This window comes from Urocitellus parryii, chromosome 4 (assembly GCF_045843805.1).
Source record: "Urocitellus parryii isolate mUroPar1 chromosome 4, mUroPar1.hap1, whole genome shotgun sequence".
NCBI classification, from domain to species: domain Eukaryota; kingdom Metazoa; phylum Chordata; class Mammalia; order Rodentia; family Sciuridae; genus Urocitellus; species Urocitellus parryii.
In genome coordinates, this window is record NC_135534.1 from 9,508,212 (window position 1) to 9,527,303 (window position 19,092).

The 19,092-nt window shown below is 51.2% G+C and overlaps 1 protein-coding gene and 1 pseudogene across 2 annotated transcripts; one reads left to right on the forward strand and one right to left on the reverse strand.

Annotated features, from left to right (window-relative positions):
- Positions 1–1,365: 1,365 nt before the first annotated feature.
- LOC144254359 (galectin-12) lies at positions 1,366–10,595 on the reverse strand. Of its 2 annotated transcripts, XM_077797430.1 has the most exons (9): positions 10,303–10,502; positions 8,597–8,685; positions 8,259–8,472; positions 7,315–7,434; positions 6,760–6,798; positions 6,156–6,182; positions 5,030–5,118; positions 2,080–2,230; positions 1,366–1,606 (listed from the first exon to the last, which is right to left on the reverse strand). In XM_077797430.1, exons 1-9 carry the CDS (start codon positions 10,369–10,371, stop codon positions 1,460–1,462), a joined length of 945 nt encoding a protein of 314 aa, XP_077653556.1. In that variant the 5' UTR covers positions 10,372–10,502; the 3' UTR covers positions 1,366–1,459. The 2 variants fall into 2 exon arrangements, with proteins under 2 accessions (XP_077653556.1, XP_077653555.1); XM_077797429.1 differs by lacking the exon at positions 6,760–6,798 and having other exon boundaries at positions 10,303–10,595.
- Positions 10,596–10,665: 70 nt separating this feature from the next.
- Positions 10,666–14,273, forward strand: LOC113177761 (eukaryotic translation initiation factor 4B-like; annotated as a pseudogene).
- The last annotated feature ends 4,819 nt before the right edge of the window (positions 14,274–19,092 follow it).

Below are 19,092 nucleotides of genomic sequence, written 5' to 3' on the forward strand. Positions count from 1 at the left end.
ACTCCAAACATTTTTGTGGAGAATTAAAAGGTCAAAAACAGCTGAGGACATCTGGAAGGCCTATGGTGTTGTAAGGCTTACTTTAAGGGGATAAGGAACCAGGACGGGCTCTGTGCCCAGCTCAGCAGGCTTGGGTGGGGCTGAGCTGCCTGCTCCCTGCTTTCTTGGGCCTGGGGATCTTCCTGTCCCTGGCTCTTCCACCCCTTTATCTTCTCCTCTTTGACCTGGACCTTATCCAGAAACCTGTGCCTCAGTTTCTAGGTGGCCACTTGTCAGTTATCTTTCTCATTGATTTCAAGTTTTGCTGGACTATAATCAGGGCATATTTGCTATGGAATCTCTGCTCTGGGGAATGTACTAAGATTTTTCCTGGCCAGCCTTGGAAAGTGGAGACAGGGCAGGATGTGGAGAGCATTGCTCTCTGTGTGGAGGGTACCAAGTCTTAAAAGTACTTATTCACCTCAGCTGTTTGATTATATGACTCAAATTCTCTATATCCTTCCTTTTTTTCCCTGTTCTATTTAATCTGCAAAATACAGTCACGTGTCACTTAATGATGAGGACAAGCTCCGAGAAATGCATTGTTTGCAATTCTGTCATGGTGGGAACACCACAGAGTGTCCTCCCACAAACCCAGATGGTCCAGCACAACGGGCACAGCCTGGGAGACAATCTCGTGGGACCTCCGTGGATTGTGCACCCAGGTGGCTGACATGTGCTTCTGCGGCACGTGACTGTACTCAGGAGCTATGGACCTTGTGGCTGACTGGCAGACATGGGGTTCTCTCCCTTTCTGGGCTGGTTGTTAGTGTGCTTCTCTGAAGTGTGGCCCTGTGACTTACTTTGGCCAAAATCATGAGCAGCTGTGCTGCGTGTCACTGAGGCTCTGTGAGCCCATGCACTGGGAGAGTAGATGGTGTGGGTCAATCCTGGGCTTATGAAATCAGGGCGTCTTGTCTCTCCTTGGCTTCGCAGTGGCTGAAACCTAGACAGGGCAGCAGCAGAGCTCCAACCACAGGCCAATGCCTGTGCCCTGGGCATGGCAGAGTGATGTCGAAGACAAGGCCTGGAACTTCCAGGGGAGGAGGGGCCACTTCCCCAGAACCTCTAGATAAGAGTGAAAACAATGTCTGAATTCTTTAAAGTGTGTGTTTTAGTCCTCGTGTTAGGCCACAGAACCTGTCCGCCTGAGTGGACTCTAGGCCCTGAAGGAAGATGGAGCCCCATCCGGGCCCCTGGTGTAGGAGCAGAGTTGGGGCCACCTTTACACCCAGTGCCTCCTCTGCTATGGGCCCCCAGCTCCCCTGCAGAGTTAGGCTTGTGACCCGGAAGTGAACCAGGCCTGACACGATGGTGACAGGAGGACAGTTTAATGAAGGCAGCAGAGTGGGGCCCCACCACAGGCCCTGGGAGTGGACAGGCCGTCCTCTCTCTGGCCGGGGTCCCCTGGGAATCCTCCTTAGTAGTGGACACAGTAGAGTTGGATGCTTCCACTGATGCGGAGCTCCCGCAGCCTCTCCAGGGTCTGCTGGTCCAGGCTGGTGGACCCCAGCGGCTGTCCATTGAGTGCCAGCTTCAGCCCTCCCTCCTGGCACAGGAGCAGCACCTGGTGAGGAGGGCCTGAGTGGGTGTGGGACTCCAGGCAGAGCCTCCCTTCCTGCCTGCCGTGCTGCCCATCAAGACCCTCTTCCCTTGGAGGAAGACCTAGATTGTCACCAGTGCACTGTGGCCTTCCACAGAGCTCTTCACTGACCCTGGGCCTAGGTGACCTTCTACAACTGGGCTGGCTTCAGGAAGCGGTTTTCCACTCTGGCCGCCTGTGGGAATCATCAGGGAAGCTTTTGAACAAAAGGACGCTGGGCCCCACCTGCACTCATCATGCCAGTTTCTGGGCACAGGAACCTGGGCATCAGCGTGGAGGGCTGAGGGCCAATGCCTAGATGCACCCTCTGCTGGGCCGGCCTGGCTTCCTGGCCCCATGACATCTACCTGCCAGGACATGCCCCAGTCCCCGACCACTTTGGGAATTGAGCTGTGCTCTCCCTCCTGGAGGGATGTGGCTGCTTGGATCAGACCCACCTCGAAGAATCGCTGGGGGTGAAAAAGGAAGGGGGCCAAGATGAGCTTCTTGAATCCCCAGCGTGAGACCCAGGCCAGAGTTCTGTCTGTGAAGGACGCCCTGAGCATCACCGGAGTGCGGGTGGCCTCCTCCCTCAGGCTCAGAGTGAACCTGCAGGAACAGGCCAGAGAAGGGGATTGGCCTCCATTGCCCTCAGGCCATGGCACACCCTGAGGGAGCAGCAGGGCTGTGGGAAGAGGCTTCAGAATCCAGGGCTGGGCTCCTCCCACAGGCTCAGGGCTGGATCCTGGCACCCACCACAGCTTAGAGGAGTGGAGAGAACAGGAGGCTTAGACCTGAGTTTGAATCCCTGGGTTGCTGTCTACTGACTGGAGGTCAGGGGTGTTACCTGGCCTAAGCCTCAATTCCTTCTCCTGAAAATGGGGGATCATGATGATAACAATAGTAGCTGACCTTTACTGTGTGTTTAATTCTGTGTCAAGTGTTGTCTTCAATATGTGCAAGCTGCCTAGTGGTTAGAGCCAGGCTGGGGCAGTTCCACCCTAACCCTGCTGCTATCTAGTCCTGTGATCAAGAGCATGTCACTTAATGTCTCTGTGCCCACTTACTGAAATTTAGGAATGGTAACAGTGCTGTGTCTGTTTTCTGGGGTTGTTGTTAGAATTAAATGAGTTAATACATGTAAAGTGTTACTTAGAACAGTGCCTGGCACACAGTCAGTACTGAAATGATACCTTTCATTTGAAACTATTATTACATAATACAAAATTTACCTCTGAAGGACACACACACACACACACACACACACACACACACAGAGAACAAGTAGGAACCCAGAAGGTAATGTACCTGAAGACTAGGTAGTCCCTGCAGCACAGTAGGGGTCTTACAGGAGCCAGGGTTTGCCTTTGCCTTAATCCTCACTGAGGGCCTGAGCTGAGAGGTTTAGGAGCCCACTGCAGTGGTGAGGACAGCAAGCCAGGGGACTGGCTGCTTTACTAGGAACAACGGTGCGGCCTCAGACTGGGACGTGGACCAGGACTCATGACTCCAGGTTTTGGGGGGCTGGTCATTCTGTGCCTGACATCTTCCTCTCAATAGCACCCCCAGACTCTGTTCCATGACTTCTGAAGGGACCCTCTTTGAAGCACCAGCCCTGCAGCTGCTGTGGGCTGGATCCCAGCAGAAGCAGTTGAGGGCAAGAGACGGGATGCAGGGGGTGGGGGGCAGTCCTAGAAGTCTCCTGGGGAGGGCCTCTGGGACTTCCATGGATCCCCACCAGGAAAGGGCCGCAGGTGTTTCCAGCTTTGGAGAGGAGAAGGCAAGGGCTTAGTGTTGGGAAGGAGCCTGGAGGCAAGGTGCTGAAGGATGCCCAGGGGCACAGCTGGAGGGCCTGGAGGAAGGTTCTGTGGGGCACAGTACTCTCCAATTCCAAATTCACTCCATATTGAAAAATAGACTTTATGTAAAAGAGGGTTTTCAACTTCTCTTTAGAACTCACCAGAGGATCTGGTGTGACTGGGCCCCTGGAAATATTCTTCCCACTTCACACCCTTCCCACTCTGGTCCTCCCTACTCATGTGGCCAGTCTGACCTCTGAGGACATGTGCATTCACGGCCCTTGGGAAATGGCATTTAGGTTATTTGCTGTGACACTAATAACAACAACATGATCTGGAGACAGGATATGAACCGGGCCACATGCCTCAAAGGTCTGAGGAGGGAGGTGTGGTCCTGATCTTGGAGCACCTGATCATTTCCCATCACCTTGACATTAACATTCTCCTTTATCTAATAGGGAAACTCAGAAGCAGAGGTGCAGTGACATTCCCAAGCACACACAGTGTACAAGAGTCTCTCCTGGCTCTGCAAGGCCCTGCTACCCACGATGTGCTTCATGCCAGCTTCTTATGTGTGACCAGGAGCACTCATGGCAGGGTGTAGCACCATCAAGGAGTTAAAAATAAATGAAAATTAAGCCTAAAGTGGAGAGGATGGTGCCCCCACTCCCCTTCACTGCTTCCCACGCTGTGGAGCACTTACCGCCGGTCAGGTACTATTTTAAGAACCAAATTGAGGGCTGGGACTATGGCTTAGTGGTAGCAAACTTGCCTGGCATGTGTGAGGCAGTGGGTTTGATTCTCAGTACCATGTATAAATAAATAAAGTAAAGATCGATCAACAACTAAGAAAAAAACCTTATTTTTTAAAAAGAACCAATCTGAAGTCAGTGTAAAAATCAATACCTCCTTTAAAAATAAGGAAACTGGGTCTTGGGTTGTGGCTCAGCGGTAGAGCACTTGCCTAGCACGAGCAAGGCCCTGAGTTCGATCCTGAGAACCACATAAAAATAAATGTATTATGTCCAACTAAAACTAAAAAAAAAAAAAAAAAAGTTAAATAATTAGAAAACTGAGGCATGGAGAGGAAGAGTCACTGCCCTAAGTTTGCACAGGTAGTAAGTGTGCCAGCAGTCTGGTTTCCCAAAGCCATAACATCCAATACCTTTCTTCCAGGTAGGCAGGCAGGCCCTTGTCTATTTAGATTTGAGCAGACCGTCAGGACTTGAGCGCCCCCTGGAGGACAAGCAAGGAAGTGCAAGTAATGGTGTGGCTCCCAGTTCTGGCTTCCAAGTACTAGCTAGCCCTCCTCTCTGGGGTGTTCTGGCTCTTTGCTAAACCAAGCATGTGTCACTCTGGGAGGCCACTTCCTCTCTCTGGGTCTCTGTCTGTGTCTTCCCTGGTATCCAGATGTAGGGATGGTGGCTTGACCAGAGGCACCAGGAGAGAAGATGTTACTGCAAGGGGGACTGCTGGTCCCAGCCTGACCTTCATAAACTCTGTGACCTTGGGCACCTTACCTGCTGCTCCTCTGCCTTCCCATCTGTAAGAAGGGGTGATGTGGCAGTGCTGGGAGGTTAAAGGAGGTGATGTTTGGTTGGATACTTACTCCTTTGGCTCTTGCAAGACCATTCCCCGAACTATGATGACCTGCCCCGGCCAGAGGCCCTGAGGAAGAGCACGTGAGCAGGGCACCTGCTGAAGGAACAAGGGGATGGCTGGCTGTGAAGCTCTGGAAGGGTCTCCTGCCTCTAGGAACAGCTGCGAGGGCTACTGTCAGGGGCCATGGAAGCGCACGGGGACAGGTGAGTTTCTGCCATGGGCTAGCAGCAGGAAGTGCAGCTCTCTTCATTACTAAACCCCTGCTGCTGGCCTGCTGAGAGCCTCCCCTGCCTCCAGGCTGAGCTCAGTGCTCCAGTGTCTGAGCATCATGTGCTTCTCCCATGGCTGGGTCCTGAGCTGCAGTGGCTGCATGGAGGGCTAGGACCAGCTTGTCCCTCTGTCATAGAGCCTGGCACTGGCCTGGCACAGAGGACATCAAATATCTTTTTGCAGAATAAATGGAGAAAAGGTCTAATGAAGGTGGAGTTTCAGCTGCAGCTGCCTGGCCCAACCACACCTTGCAGGCTCCCATAAAGCAAGGTGTGGGAAGCCATTCTAACACGTGATTGGGTGACTCCTGTTAAGGGTCTGAGGCACTTTGGCTGTGTCGAAGTTTTCCCGGCCCTTTCCTGATGAGAGAGCCCATCCGTGTGGGGGTGTGCCTGACCACTGACCCCGGGGACCCAATCACTGACCCTGACCTTGGAGTGCAGCCCCCCCCCCCCAACCTTCATTGGATGGAATTCTCCCATGAATCTCTTGCTCCCTGATAAAAGGCTACTCCCAGGCGTGTTTACTCTCTCTCTCTCCTGCTAGCCCTGAGTAATCCTTGCTGCCCTGCTGGGCGGCTAGAGGAGCGAACCAGAGAGTGGAGCCGTCTCGGACCTAGCAATAGAAATAAGGTAACTGAGTCTGTGTGTTTTATTTCGATCTCTTCTAACTAACTTTATGCCTAGAACCTCATTAATGAAACCATTGCGCAGGCCGCGTGGTAGAGCAAGGGAAATCCTGAGACCAAGGGCATTTCCCACCACAGGGAGCTCCTTGGCCTCCTACCCAGGTGTCTTCCCAGGCCCGAGGGAGCCCAGAAGAGGCCACACCTCCAGGGGACACAAGGAAGGAGCTTCACTCACCAGCCTGGGACTCTGCAGCAGGAAGGGCTGTCAGGAAAGAAAGGGGCACAAGGAAACCCTTGGTCATGGGCTGGGAGGGACCCTCTTGCCATTATCCTTCCACACTGGGGATGCTTTGGGGTTGTGTCTCTCACAGCAGCAGGTGAGCGACTGGAGCCCCAGTGGGATCCTCCTGCATCCGGAGGCCCACAAGCTCTGGGGAAATGGGGGAGAGCTGGCCAGTGGGTCAGTCATCCCACACCTTGACCAATTCATGGGCTTCATCTCCCCTTCTGTCACACAAGACCAACCCCAGCCACCTCTCAGGGTCACTCTGAGGATTGAAAGCTCTAAGCAGAAGTCATCTCCCAGTGGGAATTATGGATCCTGGCACCTCCTGCCAGCTGCCCACCCCCCATCCTCCCTAGGCTGGCCCTGGAGAAGGGTTGGGAGAGCCACATCCAGGCTGTCCTTGGGCTGACAGGAGCCAGTCCTATCCATGACAACCACAGCAGGAGGGGGGCCAGCTAGGCTCAGTGTGGCTGCAGTTCATGCAGGGGGAGGAAGAGGCTGACCCCATGAGTCTTGTCCAACCAAAAGGCCAACCTTGCCCCCAGAGACTCACGTATCCAGTGGGATACTCTCTGCTGCCCTCCACAAATGGCTGTCCAGAGAGAGAGGAAAACAACTCTTCAGACCACCACAAGCCCAGGAGCCACTCATCTGGCCCCCACCTGCCCTGCCCTGCTTCCCACACAGCTCCTCAGTGGCTCCTGAATCTGGTATGTTGAACCTACCAATTCTAGGCCACCAAAGACTTACTCAATGAGACTCTGGTGACAGGTCCCAAAGATCTGCATTTTTAAATCCATCGGGAGGGAATGACAGAGCAGGTGAGCTCAGCCTGCTTGGGCCCCACATGCCGGTTCTTTCCTTCTGTCCTTAGCTCCTAGTGTAAACCAGACCCCACAGCCAGCACGGACTCCTGCCACCACTCCTGGCCTCCCTTTCTACTGTCACCTTCCCCTGCACCTCCCTCACATAGGACACCTGGGCTATTTCTGACCTACAGGCCTCCTCTGTCTGCTGCTCTGGGGTAAGTGAGAGGGTCCCAGGTCTGCCCAGGAGTCAGAGGAAGGCAGAGACAAAGACCCCGGGCCTTGGCCCCAAGGGAACTTACACTAATATTCAGGAACCCAACGGCCTTCACCAAGATGTCACCAAATATGCCCAGGGTGTCCACCCGAGACAGTGGGAGCCGGTAGCGGTAGTGGAGAAAGTGCCGTCCGTTCACACTCACCTGGAGAGGCAGACAGCACCAGGCTCAGCAGCAGCTGAGCTTGGCTGGGCTCATCACTGTGTCCCAAGCTCTGCAGCCACCTCTACCTGGAGACTCCCTCTGTGGCTCCACACCAGCTCTGCAGCGTAAGGACACTTACAGATGAGTTTAAGAGAGCTTCCAAGGTCACAGAGCTGGTAGATGGCAGAGCTGGTCCCGTCAGTGCCCGTCCCTGTCCCCGAGGAAGCCCCTCTCCTCGGCAGGCCCAGAGCATCATCGCTGTCCCCATTGACAGGGAGGACACCGAGGCTGAAGAGGCCGGTGCTGTCCTATCCTCAGTCCCTCTCGCCCTTCCCGCCTAAGCTGTCTGAAGACCCTCTCATCTTCCTGGCAGGCGTCCATCTCAGAGGCCAGTGGACAAGTGCCCTCTCCCTGTCCTGTGCAGCTGCTGTAAGATGGGGATGGACAAAGTGCCCCCTCACGGGGTGGGGGTGGATTCCATGAGTGAAGACATCAGTGGGCTCAGAGGGGCAGGGTGTAGCCCAGGGCAGAGCGCCCGCTCAGCATGCACGGGCCCTGGGTTCAGCCCCAGCACCCCCTGCCCCTCCCCTTGAAGGAAAGGCCTAGGAGTCAGCTGGCTGTGATGTGGCAGAGGCGGCCTCTCCAGACCCAGGCTCCATGGATGTCCAGCAGTCTGTGGGTGCAGGGAGCCTGGAACCAGGTGTGGCAGCTCCTTGGTCCTCTCCTCACAATGCCACCCACCACGGTGACAGGGAACTGGCTGAGGGAAGGATGGGTGCAAGGAAATGAGCTCAGGACCCCTCGCACCTGACCCTTCCATTCACCTTCACCTCCTCATTCCCAAAGAGAAAGAGGATGAGGAAGCTGGCCCCTCTCTGCAGGGCCACGCCAGGCCAGCGGGCCTCCCTTTGCCAGCGTCCACTGTGCAGGGTGTTGCAGATGACATGGGGCTTGGTGGTGTGGAAGCGAGGGTTGAAGTGGATGGCGATGTCTGGCTGGGGATGCAGGCTGCAGCCACACTGGAAGTCCACCTGAAACCTGAGGGGAGGGGCGGCTCTCAAAGTGCTGTCTGTCAGAGGCCACAGAGATCCCAAAGGCAGACAGGAGCCCCCAGCTCGACGCTGCTGAAGCTGGGCTCCAGCTCCCCTGGTCCCCCCCTTACCTGTGGGCACGTAGAGGGACTACTCCCTGCAGCATGACCATCTTGCCTGCATGCAGGCCACCAAAAATGGTTGTGACATACGGAATCACCTGAATGAGGGAAGAGACCCATGATTGCGGATTGGAGGAAGGCCCGAGGGACCCCATGTCCAGTGCATGGGAGGGAAAAACAGGACAACTCCACTTCCCTACCCCAAACAGAACCTGTCCTTACAGGAAAAAGCCCTTCCCTCTGAAATTCTCCGCCAACTGCCTGTCATGGAGGAGTCTAAGCTACATCACACTGGGGATGCCCCTTCAGTTCCCTTGCAGCCAGCTAGCTGTCCCCAGCTCTTAGGACACAACAGGCTGCTGTGTCCCCAGTGAGGCTTGTCATTCACTCAGTGCCACCTGGTGCCCAGAGCCTGGTACTGAAGTTTCTTGGGACAGTTTAATGGCCAGAGTGGGACCTGGAGGCAGAAAGAATGGCAAGTTGGAGCTGAGAGCTGACCCTAGGTGGAGCCCTGAAGGGGACCTAACAGTGGCCCTGCTGCCCTCCTGGTCCCTTTCTCCTGGCCTTCCTCCCACCCCCCCACACTCTCCCAACCCCCTGCCTCTCCTGGCTGTTCCTCTGCCCTCCCTCCACCATGATGCCTTCTCCCAGCATCATCCACTTCATGCCTGAGTTATTCCTTCCCTCCCCTGTCCTCCCAGGGCACTTTGCCCGCAGGGCTGCCTTGGCCCTTGGGCCCTGGTGCAGCGGGTCTGGCTGGCTGCTTTCCCTGGGAGGTCACAAGCCCCTCCAGAGCTGAAGCCTGCTCTTTCCCCTTGTTGGGCTCAGGCCCAGCCCAGCACAGTGAGGTCTCTGCAGAGCTGTTGGCAGAAGGAGTGTGAATAGCAGAAGAGGGCAGCATCCCGGGGCGCCTTCATGCACTGCTGCCAACTCCCAGCAGTGCACAGAAGCCCAAACCAGCCAGAAAGAGCTGAGTCCCCAGAGCTGCCTCCTGGTGACAGGCTCCAGCCTGGGAAGCAAGTAGCCCTGGGGCCCTGTGCAGCTGCCTCAGCCCATTGTTCAGGCTCCTGGGAGGAGCCCAGGGCCCCCTCCTGTCAGCATGCCCAGGGCCACCCACAGCTTAGCAGGGCTTCAAGTTCAGTGGTTTCCACTTCCCTGGCCCAGGCAGGGTGTGTAACTAACTGAGCTGCCCTTGGGAGGAGAGGGCCAATTAAGGGAAAAGGATAATTAGTGCTTGCTAGTGGGGGTGTCCCCTGGGGGGGTGGGGGGCAGCCTTCTCTAAGCATTGCCTGGCTTCAAGTTCTCATGAACAGGAGGAGGAGGAGAGGGACCCCCCACCCCCATCTCTGATTGGGAGGTTCCCCTGGAACTGTCCCTTCCAGGCTGGAGATGAGGCTACCCTTCCTACTAATCAGGGTCCCCTTCAAAGATCCCACCCACTCCCCATTCCTGCTGGCCTCCCAGCCCAGTAGGGCGCAGCCTCGGCTCCCAGGCTTCACCAAGTTAAAATGTCCAGCAGTCACTCACATTCAGTTAGCTGCTCAACCACTGTGCTAAACTCAAGAGAGCCTTCCAGAACCCTGGGCAGGTCCTGGGGAAGCTGGGCCCAAGACTGAGGTCCTCTCCCCCCCCCCCCCCAACGCAGGAGGAGTCCGCCCAGGAGAAAGGGAGGATCCCTGAGACCCAGGAAGTCCCAGGTGAGGGCAGCTGCTCACCGGGTGGAAGACTGGCGGCTGCAGGATGAAGCAGTCAGGAATAGGGTCCAGGTTTTCCCCAGGTGACATGAGGGGCGGGGCCGCTCCTTTTGGGGCTGTGGATCCTGATTCCAGGAGCCCTGCTCCCCTGGATGGGCTCACCTTCCCCTGCCAGGTCCTCAGTGTCCTGGGAGCTCCTCCAGCTGTTAGTCTCACCTGCGCTCTGCAGGGGCCTAATGCCACCTGGAGCCTATCTGTGGGGTAGCTGGCCACCTGCAGGGCCACACCCGCCAGGCTCTGGTGAAGCAGGACAAAGCCTGCAGCTGTGGCTGAACTGCAGTTCTTGGCCTCTTTGTAGGGGTGGGACGCTGGCACTAAGCCACCATGAACAAGGAACTGGGCCCCAGGGTCTGAGGCACGTGATCACTTGGAGGGAAGCCAGAGGCTGGCCTCTTTGGGACTCAGAGGATTTGTGTTTTGGGGGCTCACCTGAGTCCTCACTGGGTCAGAGCAAGGGCTGGGACACGTGCGCAGGTTCCCGCAGCAGCCCCGCCCCCAGCTTCCTGGACAGCCTGGGGCGGCTTCCCATTCTTCCTCCCCTGGCCACCAAAGGTCTCATCTCTTTCCCTCATTTCCCTGCCCTCTCTCCTCTCTCCTTTATCCAAGTTTTATGGTCCCCCGTGACTCTATTTCAGCAACAGCTGTAATGCCAAGGAGCAGCTGAGGTCAAAAGAAAAAAAAAGGAAGTGAGAAAAGGGGAGGGAGGCAGGCACCCCTTATCTCAAGCAAGGCAGCAAACTGCAGGGGGAGCAGGTGGCAGCCCCTGGAAGACCTGGATTCTTGCTCAGCTGCTGACCTAATGCACTGTGTGCCCTTGGGCAAGTCTCTTCACCTCTCTGGGCTTCCTTTGTTCACTTGAATACAAACAGGGGGACCCCTGCAGTGTCTCACAGCAGCCCTGTGTCTGAGATTGGCCCAGACCTCTGTGTTTTAGGAGGGCCCTTCAGTCCTCTTCAACCTTCAGGAAGATTGCCCTTTAAAGGGAGTTTTATTCAGCCACAAAGGACAACAAAATCATCTCACTTGCAAGAAATGAATGACCCGGAGACTGTGATCTTGAGCAAAATAAGCCAGACCCAAAGAAAGAAGTATCCATATTATTACATTACCCTTATTTTCCCTCACATGTGGAAGCTACAGGAAAAAACCAGGGACCTGAGGAAAGGGAGGCCATGAAAATAGAAGGGTGGCTTTGCCTTCTCCCTCCCTCTTCCAACATGGCGCCTCACAAAAAAGAAGAAGAAGAAGGGGAAGACTATCTCCCTACAGACTTTCTGGCTGAGGATGGAGGGACTGATGGAGGAAGCACCTATGTCCCCAAACCAGTCAGCTGGGCTGATGAAACAGATGACCTGGAAGGAGATGTTTCAACCCCTTGGCAGAGTCATGATGATGATGTGTACAGGGCACCTCCAACTGACACTTCCATCCTTCCCACTGCTCCACCGGCTGCTGGGGAACCCAATATTGACTGGAGCCGTCTTCCTAAATCGCCACCCCACACTGCTTTTCTAGGGAACCTGCCCTATGATGTGACAGAAGACTCCATTAAGGAATTCTTTAGAGGATTAAATATCAGTGCATGCGTTTACCACGTGAATCCAGCAATCCAGAGAGGTTGAAAGGTTTTGGTTATGCTGAGTGTGAGGACCTGGATTCCCTGCTCAGTGCCCTGAGTCTCAATGAAGAGTCTCTAGGTAACAGGAGAATTCGAGGGGATGTGGCTGATCAAGCACAGGATAAAGACAGGGATGATCCTTCTTTTGGCCGAGAGAGAAATCGGGATTCTGACAAAACAGACACCGACTGGAGAGCCCGACCTGCCACAGACAGCTTTGACGACTCTCCGCCTAGAAGAGGTGATGACAGCTTTGGAGACAAGTATGGAGATCGCTATGATTCCGACCGATATCGGGATGGATATGGAGATGGATATCGTGATGGCCCACGTCGTGATATGGATGGATATGGGGGCCGGGATCGCTATGATGTCCGAGGCAGCAGAGATTATGATAGAGGCTATGATCACAAGTTAGGCAGTGGCAGAAGAGCATTTGGTAGTGGGTACCAAAGGGATGACTACAGAGGAGGCGGGGACCGTTATGAAGACCGATATGACAGCTCCAGAGATGATTACTCTCGGGATGATTATAGGCGTGATGATAGAGGTCCCCCCCAAAGACCCAAACTGAATCTAAAGACTCGGAGTACTCCTAAGGAAGATGATTCCCCTGCTAGCACTGAAAGGGTAAAGTTTCTGAGCTGCAAAGCCTGAGTTAAAATGTAAAGGACCAGGCATTGTAAACCTGCTTCTAAACTGCAAAGCCTGGGTTAAATTCCTGAGGCAGTAAAGACAATGCCCTACTGGCCATTTAGTTGATTTATAGCCTAGGACCCTGTATAGCTTGTCACATAAGCATTCAAGACCCTGTGCAGCTTGTCACGTAGGCATTCAGGGCCCGAACCAATCAGTTTAAATGTAACCCCCTCCTTAGGAACGACCTATCACTCCAGCCAGCCCTGTTCCCGCCAATGAATGTACTAATCAAGTCTAAGAATTATTGTTTGATTTTCCCGCGGTGTATGGTGATTTGTTAAAGGAGACTGTGATGTATGCAAAGCCCCCGCCCTCCCCAAAAAGTGTACTTAAGCATTGTTCAACCCCTGCTCTGGGCTCTGGGCTGCTCTCCCTTCTTGAGTGGTCACGGAGCCCCAGCATGCTGGATCAATAAATCCCCTTCTGCTAATTGCATGAGTGGTCTCTTCCTCCGACGTTTTGCCGGTCCCTTACAGCACCTCCCAGTCCAGTCGAGCAGCTTCCATCTTTGGAGGGGCAGTACCTGTTGACACAGCTGCTAGAGAAAGAGGAGTAGAAGAACGGCTACAGAAGGAGCAGGAGAAATTGCAGCGCCGGTTGGATGAGCCAAAACTAGAATGGCGGCCTAGGGAGAGACACCCAAGCTGGCCAAGTGAAGAAACTCGGGAACCGGAACGGTCAAGGACAGGAAGTCATCACAGACTGGAACCTCAGCCACACCTGGCAGAAATGCACGAAGGAGAGAGAGAAGCCTCTAGAAAATGAAACACTCAATTGTTGGGAGCCGGCGACCGCACCCTGAAAATGGCGCTGGCTTCCTGCTTCTGATGACTCAGAGGTTAGAGTTGTTAAACAACTCCTTGTTGGGCTGTGGGCTGGGCTCTGGCCTGCTTCCGCTGCGCTGTACCTACTAGACTCCTCCACGTGGTGCTGGTTCATTGGCAAGGCTGGGTACTTAAGCTAGGGCAGACCGACCGCTCGTGGGCACGCGATCTTTCTTCTCTTGTTCCTGTTTTCTCATCATGATTCAAAGGTCCTGAGTAAACTGCTGAAAGAAGAATCCTGTCTCGTGTTTCCCTTGCCGGCGAGGGGTCGCGACACTCAATAAGGAGGAAGACCGTCACTCTCCAACTTCTAAGCCTCCCAAACCTGATCAGCCTCTAAAGGTACTGCGAGCCCCTCCACCAAAGGAGAATGCGTGGGTGAAGTGAAGTTCTAACCCTCCTGCTCCATCTCAGAGCTCAGACACAGAGCAGCAATCCCCCATAAGTGGTGGGGGGGAAGTAGCTCCAGCTCAGCCATCTGAGGAAGGACCCACAAGGAAAGAAGATAATAAAATAGATGGAATGAATGTCCCAAAAGGCCAAACTGGGAACTCCAGCGGTGGTCCAGGAGATGGAGGGAACAAGGATCACTGGAAGGAGTCAGATAGGAAAGAGGGAAAAAAGGGTCAAGACTCCAGATCTGCACCTGAGCCAAAGAAACCTGAGGAAAATCCAGCCTCTAAGTTCAGTTCTTCAAGCAAGTATGCCGCTCTCTCTGTGGATGGTGAAGATGAAAATGAGGGAGAAGACTACACTGAGAAGACCTCTGCGTCCTGTGCTTTCTCCTAGTCTCTCCAACCCTCTATCCACACAAGACAAATTAAACTCACCATCTCCTGGAGACCTTTCTTAACTTTTTTTTTTTTTTTAAAAAAAATGAAATGAAATTCTTTTGCATGCTTCTGCAGCCTTTAAAGTATCGAAGTTACCGGAGAACCACCAATGTAGCCAGAGAGACAGAGACTACAGCTTTTTAATGGAAAAGTTGTGGTGGGTTCTTACAATACCATGCACTTGCCTGTGTGATTAGTGCCTAGGGGCCTCCATTTAGAAGAAATGGTAATGACAGTGGTAAAATGTCTGGATGGCTTGGGCAGTAGGGGAGGTAGAGGTGTAGGGAAGAGTGAGATTTCTACCTTTTAATTCTTATTCTATTGTGGCATATTTGAATTCTCAAACATTATCTGAATAAATTTTCCATCCTTGGAAAGGTAGATTTAGGCTCAAACTGTTTTAGTCTCTGGGAAGCTGCCAACCCTTCTTCTTACTTTACTGCTGAGTTACTGGGGCCAGCCTAGGGGGAATTCCTTTATTTTTTTACCCCCCAGGAGGGTAGTTGGGAGTGAGTCTACAGGCCATTAAAGAAGACGACTGCTTGGGGACCAAAATAAATGGGGAAATCGTGGTTTGAAAAGCTTTCGGGAGGTGATGGATTAGTTTGCCCTGAGTAGTCGGTGTGACCTCCAGTGGACACTTTATTTCCTGGAGCAGGAAGCACTTAAGGGTCATGGGAATCCCCAGTCTTTTGTGCGCCCTGGTTTTGCCCTTTCTAAAACCTCTATCCTTTTTAAAAGCTCAAATACATCCACATTCTGTTGAAACCTTGAAGCTTTAAAAAAAATTCAGACTCTTGTCATCTCATGTTCTTCATTCTACTTTCACCTCCCAAAAAGCAATCCATTTAATTCACGGATCTGTTCTCTTAGGCATTTTACATCTCAGCCACTGGAAGCTGTGACCCGAGGAACCACTGCTTTTCTCAAACAAATCAGCTCCTTGATGTCTTTTGGTTCTCATTCTTTCCCTCCATCCATGCCTGCTCCGGCTGCTTTGACCCCTCTTACAGATCAGACTAGCCTAGAATCGATGGTCTTGGGTGGTATATAAAGATGGGTAAACAGAGACAGTTAAATTGGAAGACTTTCTTATGACTTTGGGGGGTTTTTACAAGTTTTCTTCTCTCCACTGAAATTCCACACCAGTGCTTGGATTTATAATGTGACCTAGACCAATGTGTGGTTATTTTGCTTTTTGGAGTTTTTTTTTTTTTTTTTTAATCTTCCTATGAGAGAATAAATGATAATGGAAAGAAAAAAAAAGAAAAAGAAAATAGAAGGGTGACCAGTAGGATAAAGGAGGAGAGCAAGGGAGGGAGAGTGGGAGGGTGGGAGGGCACTAGGGAGTGAAACGCATCAAACTGTTTTTACGTGTGTGAATATGCCACATTGAAACCCATCATTCTGCACACAAACAAACACGACTCTGGCCTGAGTTGGGATGTCCCTGGATCTGACCACAGTGTCTGACTTGGCAGTGGAGAACTTGTGGCAGGACCAGCTGGGCAAAGGGTCAAGTGCATGGGGCAAGAGTCGCAGTTCCGGGGCTGGAAGTGAGAGTTCACGAGGGTCCTGGAGGCTGTGCTCCTTGGCAGCATTCACAGCACTCGGAAAGTTGTTGGAAATGCAAAGTTTGGGGGTCTCCCCCAGCCCCCGTGAAGAGGGCTCTCTAGAGGCGAGGCCCAGGAGGGAATGTACATGTTAGCATGCCCTCCAGGTCATTCTGGAGCACACTAATGTCTGCGAAGCTCTGGCTTAGGGTGCAACTGACAGGGCTTTGGGTACTAAGCCCAGGAGTTTATTCCAATCCTGCTGTAGGTGGAGCTGGGTAGCAGCAGAAGGTGCTTCTGTGGGGAAATTGATCATGGGTGTGTTCAGGAAGAGTATCTACATACACTGGGAGGAAAAAACCAAAGGTGGAGAGACAGTTGTTGCGCAAGGACATGGAACCCTGCATGAAAATCAGACCTGGATCCTGGTCCTAGCCCCAGCAACACAGATCTTGTGACCTATGGTCAGTGGCACCCTTTCCTCCACCCAGATTCACTTCTGGTTTGCTGAGAAATAAAGAGGCATTCATGTGTAGAACTCCCATAACAAAATAACACTGTTTGGGCAGATTAAGCAACAGAATTCCATTTTCTAAATGTTGGGGGCTGAAAGTCCAAGATCAAGGTGCAGATGAAATGGAGATGCTTGTTGTATTGTTTGGAAAATAATGGCAGGAAATAAAGTCTATAAATGTTCAATTTAGACACAATTTTTTGATTTTTGCAATGTGGGGGATCCAACCTGGACCTTGTGCATGGTAGGCAAATGCTCTACCACTGAGCTGTACCCTCAGCACATAATTAAATTTTTTTTCAATCTTTGCTTGACTGAATTCGCGTATGCAGAACCTGCAGAGATGGAGGGCTGACTGTATATCTAAACAATTATAATTGACTAAAGATGAATATCAAGAATATACAAAGAACACCTGAAAATCAATAAGAAGATAATTTCCAAGTATTTTCTAATACTGTACAGTAGGTTTTCTCTTAATACGATATCAAAAGAAACATCCCAGATAGACAAATGTGCTTCAAAAGCACATTTTTAAAATGACTGCATTGAAGTCCATTGCCTGGATCTACTAGAATTTATTCAACCATTTCCTATTAATGTTCCCTATAGTGTTTTCATTAATTAACTATTTTTAATAAAAAAAGAAATCGAAGTGGCAGATATGTATATATATATTTGTGTGTGTATATGTCTTAACTGTTTTAGTGACCAGAAATATGCACATTAAAACTTTAGTAAAATAATATTTTAAGTAGACTCTCGTGGAAAAATTAAGAATTGTTGTAGAACTAAGTATTGATGAAGATGTAATTAAAAAAGAATTCTAATATGTTGGTGGAAGTGAAATTGATGAGGCTGATTATTTGCATACCCTCCTACATATTAAATCCCATGGAATCTCTTGCTTGCATACACCAGGGCACAGTTTGAGATCTTTTCAATTTTTTCCAACTCCAAATTGGAAAGTCAAACAACTAGCTAACTAGTCAACTCAGTGGCTTGGTCACTGGATTGATAAAAAACGGTATAAACACATAAGGGACTATTTTTATAACAGTGAAAATGATTTACAGAGCCAGGCATAGTGGTGCAGGAGGATCACAAATTCCAGCAACTTAGTGAGACCCTGTCTCCAAAAAGAACTGGAGATGTTGCTGAGTGGTACAGCACCCTGGGTTCAGTCCCTAGTTTAAAAAAAAGAGAGAAAGAAAGAAAAGAAAATGAATTAAAGAATTACAGCTGTATACTACAATACACATATATCATAGAAAGAAGAAAGTTGCAGAAGAGAACACATGGCATGATACCATTCTCTTTGTCCGTTTTGGTGTGTTGTTAAAAAATATTATGAACAAGAGATTTATTTCTCACAGGAGGCTGAGAAGCCTGAGACCTCTACAGCTGATTCAGTGACTGGTGTGGACCCAACTCCTGATTCACAGATAGCCACTTCTGCTTTCTCACATGATGGAAGGGGATACTCTCTAGGGGCCTCCTTTGTAAGTATACTAATCCTCCTTACATCCTCTTCATGAGGGGTCTGCTTTCAAGACCTAATTTCTTCCCCAAATCCTCACTTACTAAGACCATCTCCTTAGGGGCTGAGATTTCAGGCTATGAATTTTGGAAGGTCACAAATACCACACCATACCCTAGTTTTTATAAAGTTTCAAATATGCGAAACAAAACAATGCATTAGGGATGCAAAGAAGGGATTTAGAAACTTAAAAGAGAAAGGGCAAACCCAGGAGCATCAGGACTAATGCAATGGTAGTCCCCTAGTCCCAGATACTCCAGAGGCTGAGGCAGGAGGATGGTTGGAGCCCATGAGTTCGAGGCCAGCCTGGTCATCATAGCCAGACTCTGTCTCAAAAAACCAACCAAACCAATGAACCAAAACCAAATCCAAATAAGGACACCATAGACCCAAAACTCAGGATTCAAGGAGCAGGGCGGTAGCGTAAAGGAGGAAGGCTTAGATGCAGCATGCATAGCAGATGTGTTCAAATTCTTAAGCAGGATGGTGTACCCACGAGCAATTTGAATAACCACATGCATTCCATGAGATTTTGTATATATTACATATTACATTATATATGTATATATATATTATATAAACAATAGTTGCAGTAATTCACTCGCAGGTCAGCATGAGAAAGAAAGAAGAAGCAGAGCAAGCAAAGCAGCAGCAGAAAAAAAGTCCTTTATTGTATACAAGCAATCTTTTTATAGTATTGTGAACAAAGAAGGCAGCCTTCCAACAGCAATAAATCAGGTCTTTCAGCTAATTAAACATAGCATACAGAAGTTTTACTTTCTAATCAGAAGTGACCCGCCTGGAGCATGCTGAGCTCTGCTCTTTGTTAAGAACAGATAATAAAAATTTTCTTAGTGCCCTCCTAGCCCACTTGGTAGAACATCCCTTTTGCAGGTAAGTCCTCCCAAGGACAGCAGACACCTCGTTTTCAAGCATGTCCGCTGTTACCTATCTATACCTTGACAGAATATCCCGTTTGCAGGCAGACTCCATCAAGGACAGTAATACTTACCCAGTCACATCTGATTTTCTACAATTTATCTTATTATTTTTTTTTTAATTAAAACCCTATCTCCCTAATCTCCTCCAGACTCCTCTCCAAGCGTCTCCCCATTGCTCCATAACATTCGATTAAGCGCCACCTCGGAGCCTTTTCACCTAAGCCCTCGC

Coding starts and splice junctions, on each gene's coding strand:
- LOC144254359 (XM_077797430.1), bottom strand. CDS start 10,371: ATGTCACCTGGGGAAAACCTGGACCCTATTCCTGACTGCTTCATCCTG. Junction 8,686..10,302: donor AGCCGCCAGTCTTCCACCCG/GTGAGCAGCTGC, acceptor TCCCTCATTCAG/GTGATTCCGTATGTCACAAC. Junction 7,435..8,258: donor TTGGGAATGAGGAGGTGAAG/GTGAATGGAAGG, acceptor CTGCCTCTCCAG/GTGAGTGTGAACGGACGGCA.